The sequence below is a fragment of the Phascolarctos cinereus genome, unplaced genomic scaffold, assembly GCF_003287225.1.
Source record: "Phascolarctos cinereus isolate Bilbo 61053 unplaced genomic scaffold, phaCin_HiC Scaffold_4;HRSCAF=312, whole genome shotgun sequence".
Lineage (NCBI taxonomy): Eukaryota > Metazoa > Chordata > Mammalia > Diprotodontia > Phascolarctidae > Phascolarctos > Phascolarctos cinereus.
This window is the reverse complement of record NW_027555847.1, coordinates 716,877,316-716,894,433: the sequence shown is the minus strand read 5'-3', so window position 1 is coordinate 716,894,433 and position 17,118 is coordinate 716,877,316. Positions and strand designations below refer to the sequence as shown.

Here is a 17,118-nt window from a genome sequence, read left to right as displayed (position 1 = left end):
ATGGCCCAAGAATGAATAGTTAATCTTTATGTAAGTATTTAACTCTATTTCTGTTGAGTATTCTTTATTGTATTCTTATCATTCCTATGTGTTTCTTGGTAGCTGGATTCCCGGGTATTTTATATGTAGTTATTTTAAATGGAATTTATTTTTCTATTTCTTCCATGTGGAATTTGTTGGTATATAGGAAGTCTTTTATATATATATGCATATTTTTTTGAGTTTATATTCTACTACTTTACTGAAGTCAGTAATAGTTTCCATAAATTTTTTAGTTCAGTCGCTAGCATTCTCTGAGTAAACCATTGTATTGTCTTGAAAAAAGTGATAATTGTATTTTCTCTTTTGCCTGTGCTATTCCTTCAGTTACTTTATCTTATTGTAATATTTAGTATTCCTAGAACTATATCAAATAAGAGTGGTATTGCAAAGGCTTCCAAGTGTTATTTCATTATAGATAAATGTTGGCTCTTGGTTTTAGATAGATGTAGTTTGCTTTATTAATGAAAGCTCTGGTTTTTATGTCTATGCTTTTTTTGGGGGGGGAGCTAGGCAATTGGGGTTAAGTGACTTACCCAGGGTCACACAGCTAGTAAGTGTCAAGTGTCTCAGGCAGGATTTGAACTCAGGTCCTCCTGACTCCAGAGCCTTTGCTCTATCCATTGTGCCATCTAGCTGCCCCTATGCCTATGCTTTTTAATATTTTATTATTATTCTTTTTTGTTATTTTTTTTTATTCTAAACCCAGACATAAAAAAAACCCACAGCATTTCCATACCCATGGAGCACAAAAAAGAGGATTTTTAAAAAACTGACCTACCTGTCAGTGCTTCCTTCTAACGTTCTTTCTGTTCTCTTCTATGCATTTGAAAAAGTGGTACAAAGGCCTTTTTTTGGGTATCATTACTGCTAACCTCCCTTCACTCAACTGAGAGTAAAAGAAAGAAAAAAAATCCTTTGCAAGAAATAAGGAGAGTTAAGTAAAGCCCTTCCATTCTGGGGTCAAGCCTAGAGGGGCGCCTGCCCCCTGTGGCCTCCTCTGTCAGGAGGTGGGAAAGCGTATATTACCATTGGGCCTCTGACCAAAGTTCTGAAGTCTTTCAAAGCTGGTTTTCTTTACAGATTGTCTGTCCTCTTATAAAATGTGCTCCTCATCCTTCCCCTTTCACTCTTCATTAATTCATACAACCTAGGGTCTGTAGTTTCTGAAATTGTCTTTTGTATTTCTTTCAATGAAATAATAACTAAAAATAGAATAACAAATAATTAGAAAATCACTTCTGTATGTCAGTTTGGTTAGCCATTTCCCTGTGTCTAAGAGTCAAGCAAAGGCACACTCTTAGAATCTAGTTCTTTTCTTTTTTTCACTTTCTTTTTAATCTACCCTTCAGGAATAGGAAATTTGTTTTGCTTGGGACTGTTCTCTTTTGGTATTATCTTCCCTTGTTCCCCTCTCCTCTCTTCTATCCCTGTTCATTTCCCTGTTGAATGTGATATTTCTACACCAGACTCTGTGTGTGTGTGTGTGTGTGTGTGTGTATCTTTTATCAGCTCTCCTTTGTCCATGTCAGTTAAGAGTGAGATTCATCAGATGAATACTTCAGATGGAGTGTCCAGGCCTTTTCTTTTTTAATCATAGCTTTCAGGGAGTCCAGTGAGTCTTAATTTCTCTCTCTTTGATCTGTTTTCCAAGTCAGTTGTTTTTGATAGCAGATAAATATTATAGTTTATTTTTTTCAGTCTTAGGATTTTCTTTTATGATTTTTTTCTCTCATGGAGTCGTTGACTTCATTTCTTGGGTAAGGTTTACCACTCTTGTAAGCTGTTCTTTTTTTAATTCTTTCCTCCAGAGCTTTTTTCATTTTTTTCTTGCTTGCTTAGTTTTCATTTAGTAGTTGTGGAAAAATCTCGTGTTTCCTTTGAGTCTCTGCTTACGCTTTTTAGTGAGTTAGATTTGCAGTTATATTTGATACGATTTGGTGTTTTCTTTGGTTTATTCATCTCTTCAGCTTTAGTTCCTGAATCAGGGCTTTCCACCGGGGATGAGGTGGTTGAACCTCCTCGGTGGCACCACCTTAGGTCTGACCCTCTCCCCCAGGCCTCAGCCTTCCTGGCTCTTCAGGGCTGTCTGGTGTCTCAGGACAGAGTGTGAAGCCCTTAGCGTGTGTGGCCTGCCCTGCTCCGAGGCCTGAGACAGCACAGCTGGCTGTTGTTGCTGCCTGTGGCTTTCTGATGGCCCTGGGCCTTTCTTCTGGGAGCCTCCACTCTTGCTGCCTCTGGACACACAGCATTGCTGGCCACGTGTGTGTCCAATCACTGATTGCGTTGGAAGGCTGTCCTTTACTGGTACTAGCTTTGGTGGGGCAGAGGGTGGGCTGTATTTTTTTGCAGATGTAGAGTGGAAAAGGTGATTTCCTAGAGTTTCTCATCAGATTTCTTGATCACTCTGTTGTCTGGTGCAAACTTTGAGTTTTGCCAAAGTAGATATGTGGGAGTCGGGTCCTCAGCCTCTCCTTCTGGCAGCCGTCTTAGCCCTAACTCATCGTGTTTTTTAACATGAGTGGATGTTATATTTAATATATGACTTTTCTGCATTTTTTATCTAATTGTGATTTAAAGTTTTTTTTTATTGATGTGGTCTGTTGTTAACAGTTTTCCTGATGTTGACTTCACCTCTGCCTTCCTGACATAAATCCAAGTTGGTCCTCATGTACATTCTCTTTAGTGCTGTAGTCTCTTGGCCAATTTTTTCTTCATCAGCTTTGTACAGCTGTTCATTAGGGATAACAGGACCTGATTTTCTCGCAGGGGTTTGGTAGGATGCCTTCTTTATTTTTGCAAACCATTTATGGAATGCTAGCCTTCATTGCTCCTTGAACGGTTGATAGATGCTGATTGTTTCCTAACTACCGAACAGAAAAGTGGCCATTTTTATACATAGGGTTTAAGGAGGTAGTAAAGACACAACTTATTTTTAGCCTAGGAAAAGTGTTATTAGCTGCTTGACTCACCAAACTAGCCCTGTAGAACTTGGATGGGCTGTAAAGGCAAGTTGGACAACGTAAGTTCCAGTTCCCATCCATTTGACCTTGGGCAAGTCTGTTTTGTTTTGTTTTGTTTTCTTTCTTTTTTTTTTTGGTTAGGCAATGGGGTTAAGTGACTTGCCCAGGGTCACACAGCTAGTAAGTGTTATGTGTCTGAGGCCAGATTTGAACTCAGGTCCTCCTGAATCCAGGGTTGGTGCTCTATCCACTGTGCCACCTAGCTGCCCCCTCTTTTGTTTTCTGACCTTCATTTGCTTCATCTGTGAAATGAGAGAGGGACTGAATAGATGAAAGCAGGCTTCTCTGATAGCCAAACAGTTAAGGTCAACCAGCTGATCCCGTGATTGCATCTGACTGTGTAGATGGCATTTGTAGCATCTTTGTGTGTAGTTTTCATGGTGTCTCACTTCCCTGCTGAGAGAAGGGTGTTGGCCCAGACCAACATAGGTTATTACAGTTACCTGGAATTTGGCTTTCTTTTATGCTGTCAAAACAGGAGTTCTGTGTTCTGTTGTCTAGGTTTTTGGGTGAGTGTTATAGAACCACAGATAAGCAGAAGGGGACAGTGGAAGGACCTTTAGGGTAGATGCCATGACTCGGCATCTCACTCCCTGGGTGACTTTGGGCAAGTCAGTCCACCCCTCCGGGTCTCAGTTTCCTCATCTGTTAAATGAAGAGATCAGACTAGGGGAGGTCTTCTAAGGTCCCTTTGAAGAGCTCTTAAATCTCTGCACCTTGGACCACGCTGTCTCAATAATTCTTCCTTCTTAGCCAGCACTTGGTCAGTATGTACAAGTTGAGAAGTCTCTCAAAATCAAATAACATTTTTTAAAACTTTCAAGTGTACATGTTAACACGTGCTTTACTTTACAAAGTATATTCCTTCCTAGATATCTGGGAGCATACAATCTAAAATAAGTAACAGTGGCTAGAACTTAGAAAAATGTGAGCACAGGTTCACTGTATTATGGGGAAATAAAGATTCTGAGACTCTTCCAGATCATGGTTTATTTAGCAAGTCACATGACTGTAAAACTAAACTGGGTCCAAGGCTCTTGGTCAGCATGGGGACCTCCAGCCTTGGCTTCTACACAGTTAGTGTATGGTTAAAGGGAGTAGAAAAACAGAATGCAGGGATTAAGCCACCTTGTTCCTTTTTTGGTGGGGAGGATTGGGAGATGCTGAGGTGAGGAAGGGGAAATAGGCTTGGGGCTTTCCCGTAATCAGGTGACTTACAAGAAATTGGAACTTAACATCACAAAATGGTGGATAACAGCAAGATGGAGTTACCAATACTAGTTCAGTATGACACTTGCCAAGACAATTGCATATATTTTCAAAATGGTCATTGAGATCTTTGGACAAAGGTTTGAGATATATATGTGTGTGTGTGTGTGTGTGTATATATATATATATATATATATATATATAAAGTTTGATTTGTGTGGAAGAAAGTTCTTTGATATATTTTTCACCCCTTTTTACCATCACAATCAGTCCCCTGCCCTCACTGATTTAACCTTCTCTTTTAATTAATTAAAAAAAAAATTAAGCAGAAAGTCCAGTTCCAAGGTTTTATTTGACCATGTTCTGCCCTCATAATCTCCACCCTTTTCTGTGATGACAAGAGTGGAGTATTTCTGTGGCTAACTCATGCCTGGGACTGTCTTTACATGTTTGTGACTCTGAGTTCAGTTTCCATGCCGCAGCGGAAGTACACAGGTAGAGTTGTTGTACAGTCTCTTATTCAGTGGAGGACCTTTGCCCTGGTCCTCCTGCATGCCTAGAGTGTATTCCTTCCCTTACCTCTGCCTTATAGAGCCCCTCTGGGCTTTAAGGCTTACTTACCTGGAGTGCCATCATCAGCATAAATCCTTTCCTGGTGCCTCCCTCCCTCCCTCCCTAACTACCTGCATTTATCTACTTTGCAAACATTTGTCTTTGTTATTGATGTGCTTTGCATCAGCTGACATACATCTTCCCAGCTTTCTCTGAAATGTTCATTTCTTAGAGCATGACAATGTTCCATTATCTCCATATACTGTAGTTTTTTTCAGGAATTCTCACAACCATGTTGACTAACTCCATCACACTTCCATGTTATCTGGCCTCAGCTGGGCCCTCCCTGTGAGTAGCAAGGTGGTCCTAATTGAGTTCCTATCTCACTCTTTGCAGAAGCTGTTTCAAATACCTTCCCCTCCCCGGCTCCCCATTCCTTCTCCTCCCTGCTTTCTACGGAGGACCTTGTTTATTTTACTGGGAAAAATGGGTGCTGTTTGAGCGATCCAAGCTTTATCTTCTCTCATTCTCTTCATTGCAGAACTCCCAAACATCATCTTCCACTCCCTCCTCCTTTCCTCCATCAGTGACAGAGATGGCCCTTCTCCTTCCCAAGGTCAACCCTCAATACTTAAGCACTCGATCCCATTCTGCTCCTGTCTTCTTAGCAGATTGAATCCCCAGTCATCTTCCTCCCTTCCCCAACCTCCCTCTGTCACCTAGTTCCTTTCCTGCTGCCTTCAAACATGCCCAAGTCTCTCCAGTAATTAAAAAACCTTTGCTCAATCCCTTCAAGCCTTTATCCTCTCTCTCTTCTCCCTTTCTCTTTTTTCTCACAAAAGTCTCTCTACTTGATGCCTCCCTCTCCTTCCTCCTTGTCCTTCGCCCTTGCCAGTTTGTCTGCGACCATCAGAGTTAGCAGTGATCTCTTGATGATTTTTTCTCTTCTCCATCCCAATGCTTCTTGGCTTTGCTGCTGCATTTGACCCTAATGACCCACTTTGGAGCAGCTTGGCTAATCTTCTCCTCTCTGGGTTTTTGTGATCCTGCTCTCCCCTGGCTCTCCTCTTCCCTGTTTGACTTCCCACTCTCCTTTGCTGGTTCATCATCCATATCATGAACTCTAACTGCTAGTGTTCCTTGAGGTCCTGTCCTGGGTCTTCTCCTCTTCTCTCTGCACTATTTGTAAACTCATCAGCTCCCTTGGGCTTGACTGCCATCTTGATGCAGATGATTTGTGTGTGGGTGTATGTATGTAGAGTCTGTATTTATATATATCCTTATTCCTTACCTTCAGTTTCTGCATCACAGATACTAGAGTGGTTTGCCATTTCCTTCTCTAGCTTATTTTACAGGATGAGGAAACTGAGGCAAACAGGTTCAAGTGACTTACCCAGGGTCAGGTGTGGGAAGCCAGATTTGATCTCAGGTGTTCCTGACTCCAGGCCCACGCTCTCTGCCCTATGGTGCCATCTCCTTGCCCACTCATTCCTTTACCTCTGCCTTATAGAGTTCCTCTCTTCTTTAAGGCCTAGCTCAAGATCCGTCTTCTGCACGAATCCTTTCCTGATGCCCCCAGCGGCCAGTGCCCTCCCTGTCAAACTACTGTGCATGTATCTACTTTGTAAACATTTGCTTTTTGAGTTGGTTTATCCACTTTGACACACATTTTGAGGTAGGTGATTCATTCATAGCTTCGTTTGCTATATTGAGCTAAATGTGAGCTCTTTGGATTGAGGCTGAATAATACGAATGAAAGGGATTTGTTTGGAAAGCGTGATCTCTCCAGGCTTAAAAAGAGGGTTAGGATCTCTTAGTTTTAATCTGATCCATTTTTCAAAATCCTAATTTGGTGCTAATTTTCATGGTTCTCTTAATAATAAGCCTCATGGTGGAGTCCTTGTAATTGAAGAATTAAGATCACATTTGTACTAATACTAGCTTTGCGAAACACAAGTGGATTCCCATTCTTGCCCAGATATTTTATTGCACGTACTTTCTTTAGTTTAAATATTTATTCCTTTAAGAAATGTTTAAGTTAAGTCCTTTTTTACAGGGTGTCTTAACATTTCATCTATTGGATTGTTGAAATTTAGCTCTGGTTATTTTGAATTTAGAACAAAATTAATGTGACTAATTTCTGTGCTTTTTCTTCCTAGTGTTTGTGTTTTTTGACCTGACTGTAGACGACCAATCTATTTATCCTAGTGAATTAAGAGAAAAATACATCATGTCAAAAACACTCGGAAGGTAAATACTTTTTCTCATTTCAGGAATTCCACATTGTTCTTTTATTTTTATTGGAAATTTAGGTTTGAGGGGTTGTCCCTCTTGGTTTTCTAATGTAATTGAAATGCTAATCCTTGTAAATGAGAAGTTTAAATGTTAATCTGTGGGACCATACACCCCCTTCAAAATCTCCTTCCCGGTGAATGTCTAAGTGAAATGCTTTATAATTTGGGATTTTTTTTTTCAGTTAAGCTATTTACTATTAAGAGAAGCCATCAGGAAAATGGCTAGAGTTAGAGTATCATATTTCTGAGTTGGAAGGGGCCTCTAGGGCCATCTTGTCTCCTTCCCCACCCCCACCTTATTTATATACATACTTGAAAAAGGAGGTCACATCCATTCTGGGCTTCAAGGCCCAGAAAGAGGGGAATCTCTCACCTCTGGGTGCCCTCATGTTATTTTGGGGCGGTTCTAATTGTTAGGAGGTTTTTGCTATGTCAAACTTAAATCTGCCTCTTCAGTCCATTCTGCCCTTTGTCCTGATTCTGCCCTCTGGGGTCAAACCAAGGTATTCTCATCCATCCTTTGAAGAGATCTAATATATCCACTAGAGGCTTTTTGCTTCCCAATTCTGACCTTTTTTGACATGATCTCAGTCATATGAATATCTTGGTTGCTCCCTGCTGAATATTTTCCAGTTTATCAATGGCCTTCCTAAGATGTAGTGCCCAGAAATGATCCCAGTACTCCAGAAGCAGTCTGACCAGTCAGTACATGTGTAAATAGGACCGGTTTCTCCTCACAGTCCTGGAATCACCATCTCTCCCAGTGTAGCCCAAGGTGACATTAGCATTAACTCAGGTTGAGTGCCCAGAGTCTTTTTTTTTTTCCAGGCCGCCTGCGAGATGCCTTATGCTTTTGAGGTTGACTTTTTTTTTAACCCCACATTTATCCCAGTTAAATTCCATCTTCCTAGTTTCAGCCCAGTGTTACAGCCTGTCATGGTCCTTTGGGATCCCGACTCAGTCATCTCGTGGGCTAGTGGTCTCTCTTCTGGCTTTGTGCCGTCTGCACGTTGATCAGTGTGCCATCTGTGCCCTTTAAATGCCATGACCCCTGCCTGGGAAACTCCCCTGAGGATCTGCCAAGCGGACTTTGAACCACCAATGACTAATTCTTTGGGTCTAGCTACATAACCAAGTCCACAATCACCTAGTTGTCCAGTCCACATCTGTCTATCTTGTTGGCAAGAAGAAAGCCTTGATCAGATGTTTTGCTAAAATTAAAATCTAGGAAAACTATACCTACAACATTGTCTTGATCTGTCAGTTTATCAATCTTGTTAAAAAAGGAAATGAGGTTAGTTTGGCCCGATCTGTTCTATGCTGAGTCTTTATGTTCACTGCTGCCTTTTCTATTTGTTCACTAGCCATCCCTTTAATATGTTGTAGATTTTGGCCAGAAATCCAAGCTTATAATTTGCCAGTTTTATTTTCTTCCTTTTTTTTAGCCATTGTGATGTTTGTCCTTCTTCGGTCTCTTCTATTCTCCTCTCTCTATTTTTTTCTTTTTTATCTAAGTGATTTTTGGTTGCTATGTTCTATTTTTGGAAAATTAAAATTTATCCAACATATTCACGTTCAAATAGATTTTGTTTTCCTTTATAAAAGAATTCCAGCTTTGCTTCTGGCCACCTGTTTGGCCTTTCACTTCTCTGGGCCTTAGTTTCCTCATCTATGAAATGCATTTCATGTTAAAATATGTTACTCTTGAGTACTCTTTTTTAACACATGAAGAAATTCTCAGACTAACAACATTGCAGCAGTAGGACTATTAATGTGTTGACTGGGAAAGTATAACATGGAAGAAAGCTACTATAAATTCAATGATGCTTTGTAATGAACGTGTATTTCGTTGAACACAACAGCATCTGTATACACTTGAGAAATGTAATAGCCATGTGCAGGAGGCTTTATTTGGTCTCCTGTAGGTATGGTTTGCTCATATTGAATCACTGAATGCTTTTTGGAGTTAAGTAAAGATAAAAATGAAAATGCTTGGTGTTTATTGCATTTTTGGCCCATTTACACTAAAGTCCATAGCCAGGGCCCATAGGCGGGCTAGATATTTACAGTCCCTCCAAGTTCTAAATATATGATCCTATAATGAAGAAGAATTCACTTCTAAATGGCACTCTTTTAGCTAATTGGCTGGAGGGTGGGGGATGTTAATGTGGAGTAAATCAGCCCAGCTGATTTCTGGGGTTCACAAAGTGACTTAAGCATTGAAATTTGCTGTAACCTTTTCCTGTTAAAAAAAAAATTGCAGTCACTAATTGTGAAAGTCTATTTATAAAGATCTAGGTAGATTTTCATTTGAGACTTCAGGTTTTTGTTTTTCTTTTTTCTGTAAGTGGGGAGATGAAGGGGGAAATCTTCTGAGATATCTATTAACTGAGAGATGAGTGAGAGGTGTTGATCTAGAGCAGAGTTAGCAGAGCCAGACTGCTGGGCAGTAACTCCGGGAAGCAGCCATTAGGGTCAGAGGAGGTGAGAGCAGCAACACCTTTAAAAAGGGGAGGGAAAAAACCCCGAGGAATGTGTCACCATGACAGCCATCTCTTGCTGTTCTTCTCCAGCCCTAACTGTCTCCCAGAAGGTGAAAAGGAATATGGACTTTGGCTTATACCAGGATTCCTCATCTATAAAATGATTGCTTTGTTTGAACTTTAAATTAGCTGCAGGTGAAGCTTTGAGACCCTAAGGCATAATAGGAAACTAATAGGGCTAGGGTCTTTTACCTCTTTAGGCTGTATGGGCCCTTCTTTTACTGGGGAACCCAGGCAGGAAGTAGCCTTGGAGGACATTTCGAAGTAGGCCACCATTTACTCTTCTTTACCTTGTAGATGAATGGGTAGGGGCTTGGCTGTCTTCTTCGTCTTCTTTTAAAATAGCACCCCCTATTGTAGGTACTTTCTGGCTGCCTCTGTGAGCCTGACCACCTGTTTTTAAGACTCTTGGGTATCATCTTTCCCTTGGCTCGAGGCTTGAACTTACATAAGCTGGTGTAACACCAGTTGCTTTGCCTGGGAAGAGGGGCTGGATGCAGGACCAGCATCTCCTCTAGACCAGGTCTTCTTAAACTCTTTTTCTACTCATGACCCCTTCAGTGCTTCTTAAACTGTGGGTCTTGACCCTCTAACCCTAACCCATATAGGGTTGAGACCCACAATTTAAGAAGTGCTGCATCTAAGCCACCTTCTCCAGGAAGCTTTCTGAATTCTACTGCCTTCCCTTTTTTAATTATTTCCTACTTTTCCTGTATATATTTTGTTTGTATATGTTTGTTAGTTTGTTGTCTTTGCTGTTAGATTGTAAGTTCCTTGAGGGGAGGGTCTGTCTTTGGCCTCTTTGTATCTCTAGTGCTTAGCACAGTATATCCTAGTTCATAGTAGGCACTTTATAAATGCTTTTTGACTGAAAAAGCCTTCCTTTTTTCCCCACTCACCTGCCCCAGAATGGGTAGGTCATCCCTGCTTCCCCTGGGATTGGGACCAGGTGATTCTATCAGCAACAACCCTTGCACGTTTGCGTGTTTCTGATCGCACGTTTCAGCCTTTTATCTGCCCGAATCAGGCACTCCACGTTCTCTTTTTGCTGCCGATTTAGAGGCAGTCCAGGGGTGACTGTGCGTGCCCCTGTAAATGTTGCTGCTCCCATAGACAAACCTCCTGTAGGGTCTGTTCTCTTTGTGAGAGCACCAGAAGCTCATTTCCTGAACAAGCCTTCCAGCAGCGTAGGTGAGGACTGCTTGGGGTGCTAGTGATTAGAACAGAAAGGGAGACCTCTGACCGAGGCAGTCTTCTACTCTTTGAGCATTCATTTTGCGGACGCATCCTGGCTTTTCTCTGGCTTGGAAGGATAAGACACATGGTGCTTTTGTGTTTCCTAATATTAAAGGAGGCCTGTGCCAATCTCTTCTCCGTTAAGCCAGGCAAAGCCTGCAGGCTCCTTCAGAGTGAAGCAGACAAGCAGGTATTCACACTTCTTTGCCCAGCCATAATCTCAAAGGTGGTGGAAGGAACCCTTGGCCGTCTGATCCCGTGGAAAGGTCCCACTGGCCCAAAGAACATTGCTTTTGCCAGCAATTCCTTAATTTACACGCTCCTCTTTGGGGAATGCTTTCGTTTGAAATGAAGCAGCTGTAGACCTTTGAAAGAATCATTATTTAGCATAATGACTATCATTCATTTGGTCATTAGAGGAGATTTCCATCTGGTTCTGCAACACAGTAGCAGGAAAATTCAATCGGCTGAAGTCCTTGTGGTGACTTTTCACATTAGAAGTCTAAAAGCTCCCGACCTTGGGTGTCTCTTCTTGGGGGACTTGGATTCTTTGGTGCTGGGTGAGTCGTGTGCTGTTTTAGAGCCTCACTTTGCACCTCTGTACAATGAGGTGTTTGGGCTACGGGATCTCCAAGGTGCCTTACAGTTTGACGTTGTCTGAGAGCCACAAATGGGAGTGTGTTGTGGAACACTGGTACACACGGGATGCTGGTGTTTGTCCTGGGGAGAATAGAGACCGTAGGAATTGTTCCACTTCTGTCTGCTTCTCCTCGGTGCCCCCCCCACAGGCTCTTCATAGGTGTTGATTGAATCAGCGAAAGCCAAGGGTGTAGTCAGCTTTTCAGCCTCTCGGGTGGAGAGGGCCGGCCTTGGCGTCAGGAGGACCTGGGTTCAGGTCCTCCTCTCCATCCTCTCTGGGTGACTCTAAATAAACCACACGACCTCTCCACGTCCCAGGCAACTGTCTAGGAGACTTTAAGTTCTGGCACTGCTAAACAGCATTTCTGTAGCTGCCTTGTCCCACACAAATAACATTGTAATACCTGGCATATGGTAGGTGCTTCATAAATGCTCGTGGATTCATTGATAACATAATTATCCCCAGGGATCAGAACAAAACTTAGCTCATTGTCGTTTTGAGGCTTTTTCAAGCTTGGCGTGGTGTTACCGCAGCGGGTTAGTTGCACTTAATTCAAGAGCAGTTTGAAGCTGCCGAGGTGTCTTCCTGTTCCTGGATAATCTGCAGTCCCACCGTTTCCTGCCGCTCCCCTCCACTTCATTTGGATGAGGTTCTTCTCCTCCTGGGTGGTTTGAGGGGTGGTTGGGTCTGTGCTCACCATCAAACGAGGCAGATGGCAGTGGTGAATGTGGTGATAGGAGGGTCCTAGTCAGCTCATGCAGATTTTAAAGTAATCTGTAAAAACGCCCTCTTCCCCCCCCAGTGGTGCTTGTGGAGAGGTGAAGCTGGCCTTCGAGCGGAAAACGTGTAAGAAAGTCGCCGTGAAGATTATCAGCAAGAGGAAATTTTCCATATGTGCCACCAGAGAGGCGGTATGTCCCTGTCCGTGTCAGTGTGGTTGACCTGGTTCTGAGTCCCCGAGCAGGGCATCTTAGCCTGGGACTGCCGAGATTTCTGGGGGTCGTCTTTGTTTTCGCCGGCTGCTAATTGAAATGAGTGTTCCTGTAGTTATCTGAGATCACAATGCGGAAAAGAGGCCTGTGTACAGGCTTCACCCGATGCCTAGGAGGGTCCAGAGACAGAACAGAGGAAGTGGCCCTGGACTAGGTAGAGGAGCCCAGTTGGTTGGGAAAGGTCCTGAGGACAGCCCGGGCCGCTTAATAGCTGTGTGACCCAGAGCAAGCCACCCACCCTTCTGAGATCCGTCTCAAATATGGAGCTAGTGTCCCTTGCATCCTACCTCAGAAAAGCAACTGAAATCCGGCAGTGAGTGAAAGGGCTTTGTAAAGTGAAGCATTGTAGAAACGTCAGGCATCATCTTAGAAAAGCCACTGGTTCCCTTCTGTTCCTACCAAAGAACTTCTTGACTTTCATTTATTTTTATTTTTTTGTCATTGGGATGGGGGTGGTAATGGGGCAGGGGACATGGGAGTGGTTGTGGCAGTGTGGAGAGATCCCAGTGTGGAAACTCCCTCTACCAATACAGAGAGAGATCGACTCCAACTTGTAGAGCTTCCTGAAGACCCCAGGAGATTAAACATGACTGTCCCATAGTTCCAGAGCTACAATCTGTCACACACAGGACTTGAACCCAGGGCTTCTTACTTCAGAGCTGGGCTTCTATTTGTGCTACCAGAGTTAGCTGGGTAAATTATTTTTTGTGACTCTCTTAACTTTAACACAAATTTAAAATTTTCCTATAAAAATACAGTGGTAAAGTCTGTAGGATAGTAAGTCTATAGGATTTGTTCCTATTTATGGTGTATGCATACTTTTGTTTTTCTGTAGTTCCTATTAGTTTTTATTAGGCCTTTTTCTTTTGATATATATTTAATAAGTGGAGCTATTACTAATAATGGTCTTCATGCAGATGAGCCAGCAGAGGAGAGGAACAGTTGTTGTTTTATCTTGCTTCATGTCCAGCTGTTTCTGGGTATTGTCCCCTAAGGTTCAGTGCTTTTTCTCACACAATGCCATTTTCCCATTTAAAAGAATTTCCTTCTTGCGTTCACACTTTGTTCTATGATTTTTCCTTCGCAAGTTGCTGGTTGGTTTGTGACGGATGGAAAAATCGTTATTGCTTTAAGGAAGCATTTCATTACACTTTGATTATCTTCTGCCGTATGTGTTGGACCTTTTTGGGTCTCTTGTTACAGCTCACCGTTCATTGGCAATGATTCTTAGTTTCTAGAAAGAGGAAGTCATTTGAGATGAAACCTGAAATTCGTAGAAATAGACATTTTACCCAAATTCATAATTCTGGATACCCAGTTTTAATGGAGGGCAGGACTTGTACCGGTTACGTTTCTCTTTCTAGTAGACTGCCTTGAAGTCAGTTGTCTGCTCTGGGGGGCGAGGCAAGGGGGGCTAAGTGACTCGCCCAGCGTCACACAGCTAGTGAGTGTCAAGTGTTTGGTCTGAGGCCGGATGTGAACTCATCTCCTCCTGACTCCAGGGCCGGTGCTCTAGCCACTGCAGCGCCTCGCTGCCCCCATCACACAGGCTTTCTTGAGGTGGATCTCTGCATTGGTAGACGCAGTTCCCACTTGTTTCTGTGAGCTGATATGTCTCCTTATTGTCCTTATCTGAAGAAATGTATTGCTCAGTTAGAATAACAACTTTTGAGGCCTGTCGTTGTTTGAAAACATCACTCACCTTTTCCCAGGACCCAGCTTTCAATGTTGAAACAGAAATTGAGATTTTGAAGAAACTAAATCATGTAAGTATGACTTCTGAAGTTTATTTTTTAGTCTTAACCTTAGAAACTTTCATTAGAAAACCCCTTATCCGTTGCGTTTTGGGCCTTATCACCTCCCTGCCTGCCGTGACAGATCAGTCTTTTAGTGTGGTTTGTATGGTATTTACATACCTGGCCAGAAACGGTAGCACATTGAAGTGGACTGTACACCCATGTCCGCACATACACATACGTGCATATTTACTACACATGCGTGCTGATGACAGCTTTGGAGCATCTGGGGTCCTTTTCTGCGCCATGATGCTTCAGAAAAGGACTTCGGAATACATTAATTGAACAACTGTGGCAAATTTTTCAGATGGTATTAGGTGAATGGTTAGTGTCTGCATGGATTGGAGCCCCGTTCCCTGCAGGTAGTTCACATTTCTGGGTGTTGTGGCTGATTTGTCTCAAAGGAATGTTTTGTTAGCTGAAAAACAATGACCGGGGGGTGGGGTGGGGTAAACCTGTCTCTGCCTGTTACCGTTCTCCATTGCCATAGTCCTTTTAATTGGCAGTCCTTCCCTCCTCCTCTGCTCTCCCCAGATCTAAACACACACAGTCTGCCCAGATGTAAGTACAATCTAGCTATGGTACTTAACCCAATTACACAAAATTTCTAGTCTGCCTACCCTTCCAAAACCAGAATGCCCTCCACACGATTTGACACCCTTCTTTCTCCTTTGGACCAAGAAGTTATAGGGAAATAAATCCATGTAATTCCCTAGCAGGAGTGGGGACCTTGCGGCCTCAAGGCCATATGTGGCCCTCTAGGTCCTCAAGTCAGGCCCTTTGACTGAATCCACCCTGTTTGCCTCAGTTTCCTCATCTGTATAGCACTTGAAGGTTTATAAAATGCTTTACAAACATTTTCTCATTTCACAGCAACCCTGGGAGGTAGGTGCTGTTATTATCCCCATTGTACAGATGAGGAAACTGAGGCAGACAGAGGTGAAATGACTTGCTCAGGGCTGCACAGCTATTACAGGTCTGAGGCTGAATTTGAGGCTTCCTGCCCCCCAGCTCAGCGCTCTAACCAGCGTATCACCTCGTTGCACCAATTCACAGACCCTTAAGCCACAAGTTTTTACGTCTTTGTCTTGACCGTGTCCTGTGGGTTCTCATGCTTTGACTGGTGTCACTCTAGCTTGGAATGCACTTCCTCCTCATCTCGACTCCTTGGGATCCCTGGTTTTCTAAGCTGCCCCGCCTTCTCTAGAGGCCTTTCCTCACCTCCTCTCTCTCCCCATAGCTCCTGGCGCCCTTCCTCCCCAAACTGCCGTGTGTTCACTTTGTGTGTGTTCTGTACGGGTCGTCTGCTCTGCTCTAACACAGGCTTTCTGAGGACACCTGAACTTCATACAGTAGGTGCTTAATAAATGCTTGGTGACTGATCCTCGCTGTCCCAGCCTGTCCTACATGCTTGCCGGGTTTCTGACTTCCACGGTTTCTGCCCAGCCCTCTCCGCCACACCAGATTGCCTTGTTTGAATGGCTTCTGATTGGAGCGTCTAATGTTTTTTGGTGGTTTTCTTATTTCCCTCAATGTTCAATTCAGGGCATGTAGAATGTGGAGGTGGGTGGGAAATGACGCATCTTAGCTCTCCCCCTCAGCTTCTTTTACAGATGCTGGTGATTGACGCCTCAGCCTTTTATCCCAGCACACCGGCCCCAGGGTGCACCCAGCAGGACGTTCTGGGCCCGGGAGAATTTTCTCTTGTGGAATTTGCCGTAGCAGGAGTTGGTTGATGGCTTGGATAGCCACGTGAAGTCCTGCGTGAAGCCTCCTCGTGGTGTGGAGGTGATAGCGACAGAGTAGGCAGTTTTCACCACACCCGAAACGCTCTGAGTGTGGGCTCGGGTACAAACTCACCTGAAGCTAACTTTGAGTGGGCCTTACCTACAGTCAGGCAGATGGGGTGAATTTTTCGATCCATAGAAACTCACGAAGAACATTTGTTAAAGCGTAGAGGAGTTGGGTGTGCGTTGGTAAAAGATGTAGCCCTGCTCAGGAGCCTGGGCTGTCTTTGTCCTTGAAGCATGGAGCAGTATTTGCACTGTGCTCATCAGTCCAAGGGAGCAGATTTCATGCCCTTTTCATAGAGTTGGTTTTGCTCTGTTGAGTGGCCACTAACTGTTCATGTTAGCGCCTTGTGAACCTTTATGGACTTGTCATAGTCTTATTTGTATTGTGGTTACACACACACACACACACACACACACACGCCCATATATATGCATATACACATACCTGGATGCACATACATAATACATGTATGTAGTGTGTATGTATGCACGCTTGCACGTCATCTCTCTCTTACTAAAGACTAAAAGCCTCAAGAGTAGGGAACCCGATCTTACTTACCGTTGTATTTTCCCAGTAATTTCCCGGAGTGCATTTAATTTGTGATTGCTAAATAAAATAATATAACCGTAGGCCAGTAAGGGTGCTCACAAATGACTAAGAGAAGATTGGTGACTCATTACAAATCTATCCCAGCTCCTATACAAGCAACCAAGGCCCATATTTTCTCATGAGCCTGCATCTTGCGCCTGAGAAGACATCCCGGGACGTCCCAGAGACAGGATCTGTACCTTTGTTGGCCCTAGTATCTGGTGCAAATGCCATGTTCTTGAGCTGCAGATTCAGGGCAGCGGGAGGCCCGACCTTGTCCTGCGCTGACCTTGAAGCAGACATCAGGCATCTTCATGCCTTTCCATTAGTACTGGATGCTTTGCCATCCCCAGCCCCTCACTCAGTCGTCACCTTAGCTTCAGCTGACGTACTGTCTCTCACACACGTATCC

At 43.4% G+C, this 17,118-nt stretch overlaps 1 protein-coding gene across 4 annotated transcripts in view; it reads left to right on the top strand.

The window, feature by feature from the left end:
* Positions 1–17,118, top strand: part of CHEK2 (checkpoint kinase 2) — a 47,253-nt gene that overhangs the window by 11,657 nt on the left and 18,478 nt on the right. For all 4 annotated transcript variants that reach the window (XM_020996589.2, XM_078154398.1, XM_020996588.2 and 1 more), the window contains 3 exons: positions 6,983–7,073; positions 12,339–12,447; positions 14,241–14,294. In XM_020996589.2, coding sequence (XP_020852248.1) covers positions 6,983–7,073; positions 12,339–12,447; positions 14,241–14,294 — 254 coding nt within the window. The remainder of the gene's footprint in view (positions 1–6,982; positions 7,074–12,338; positions 12,448–14,240; positions 14,295–17,118) is intronic.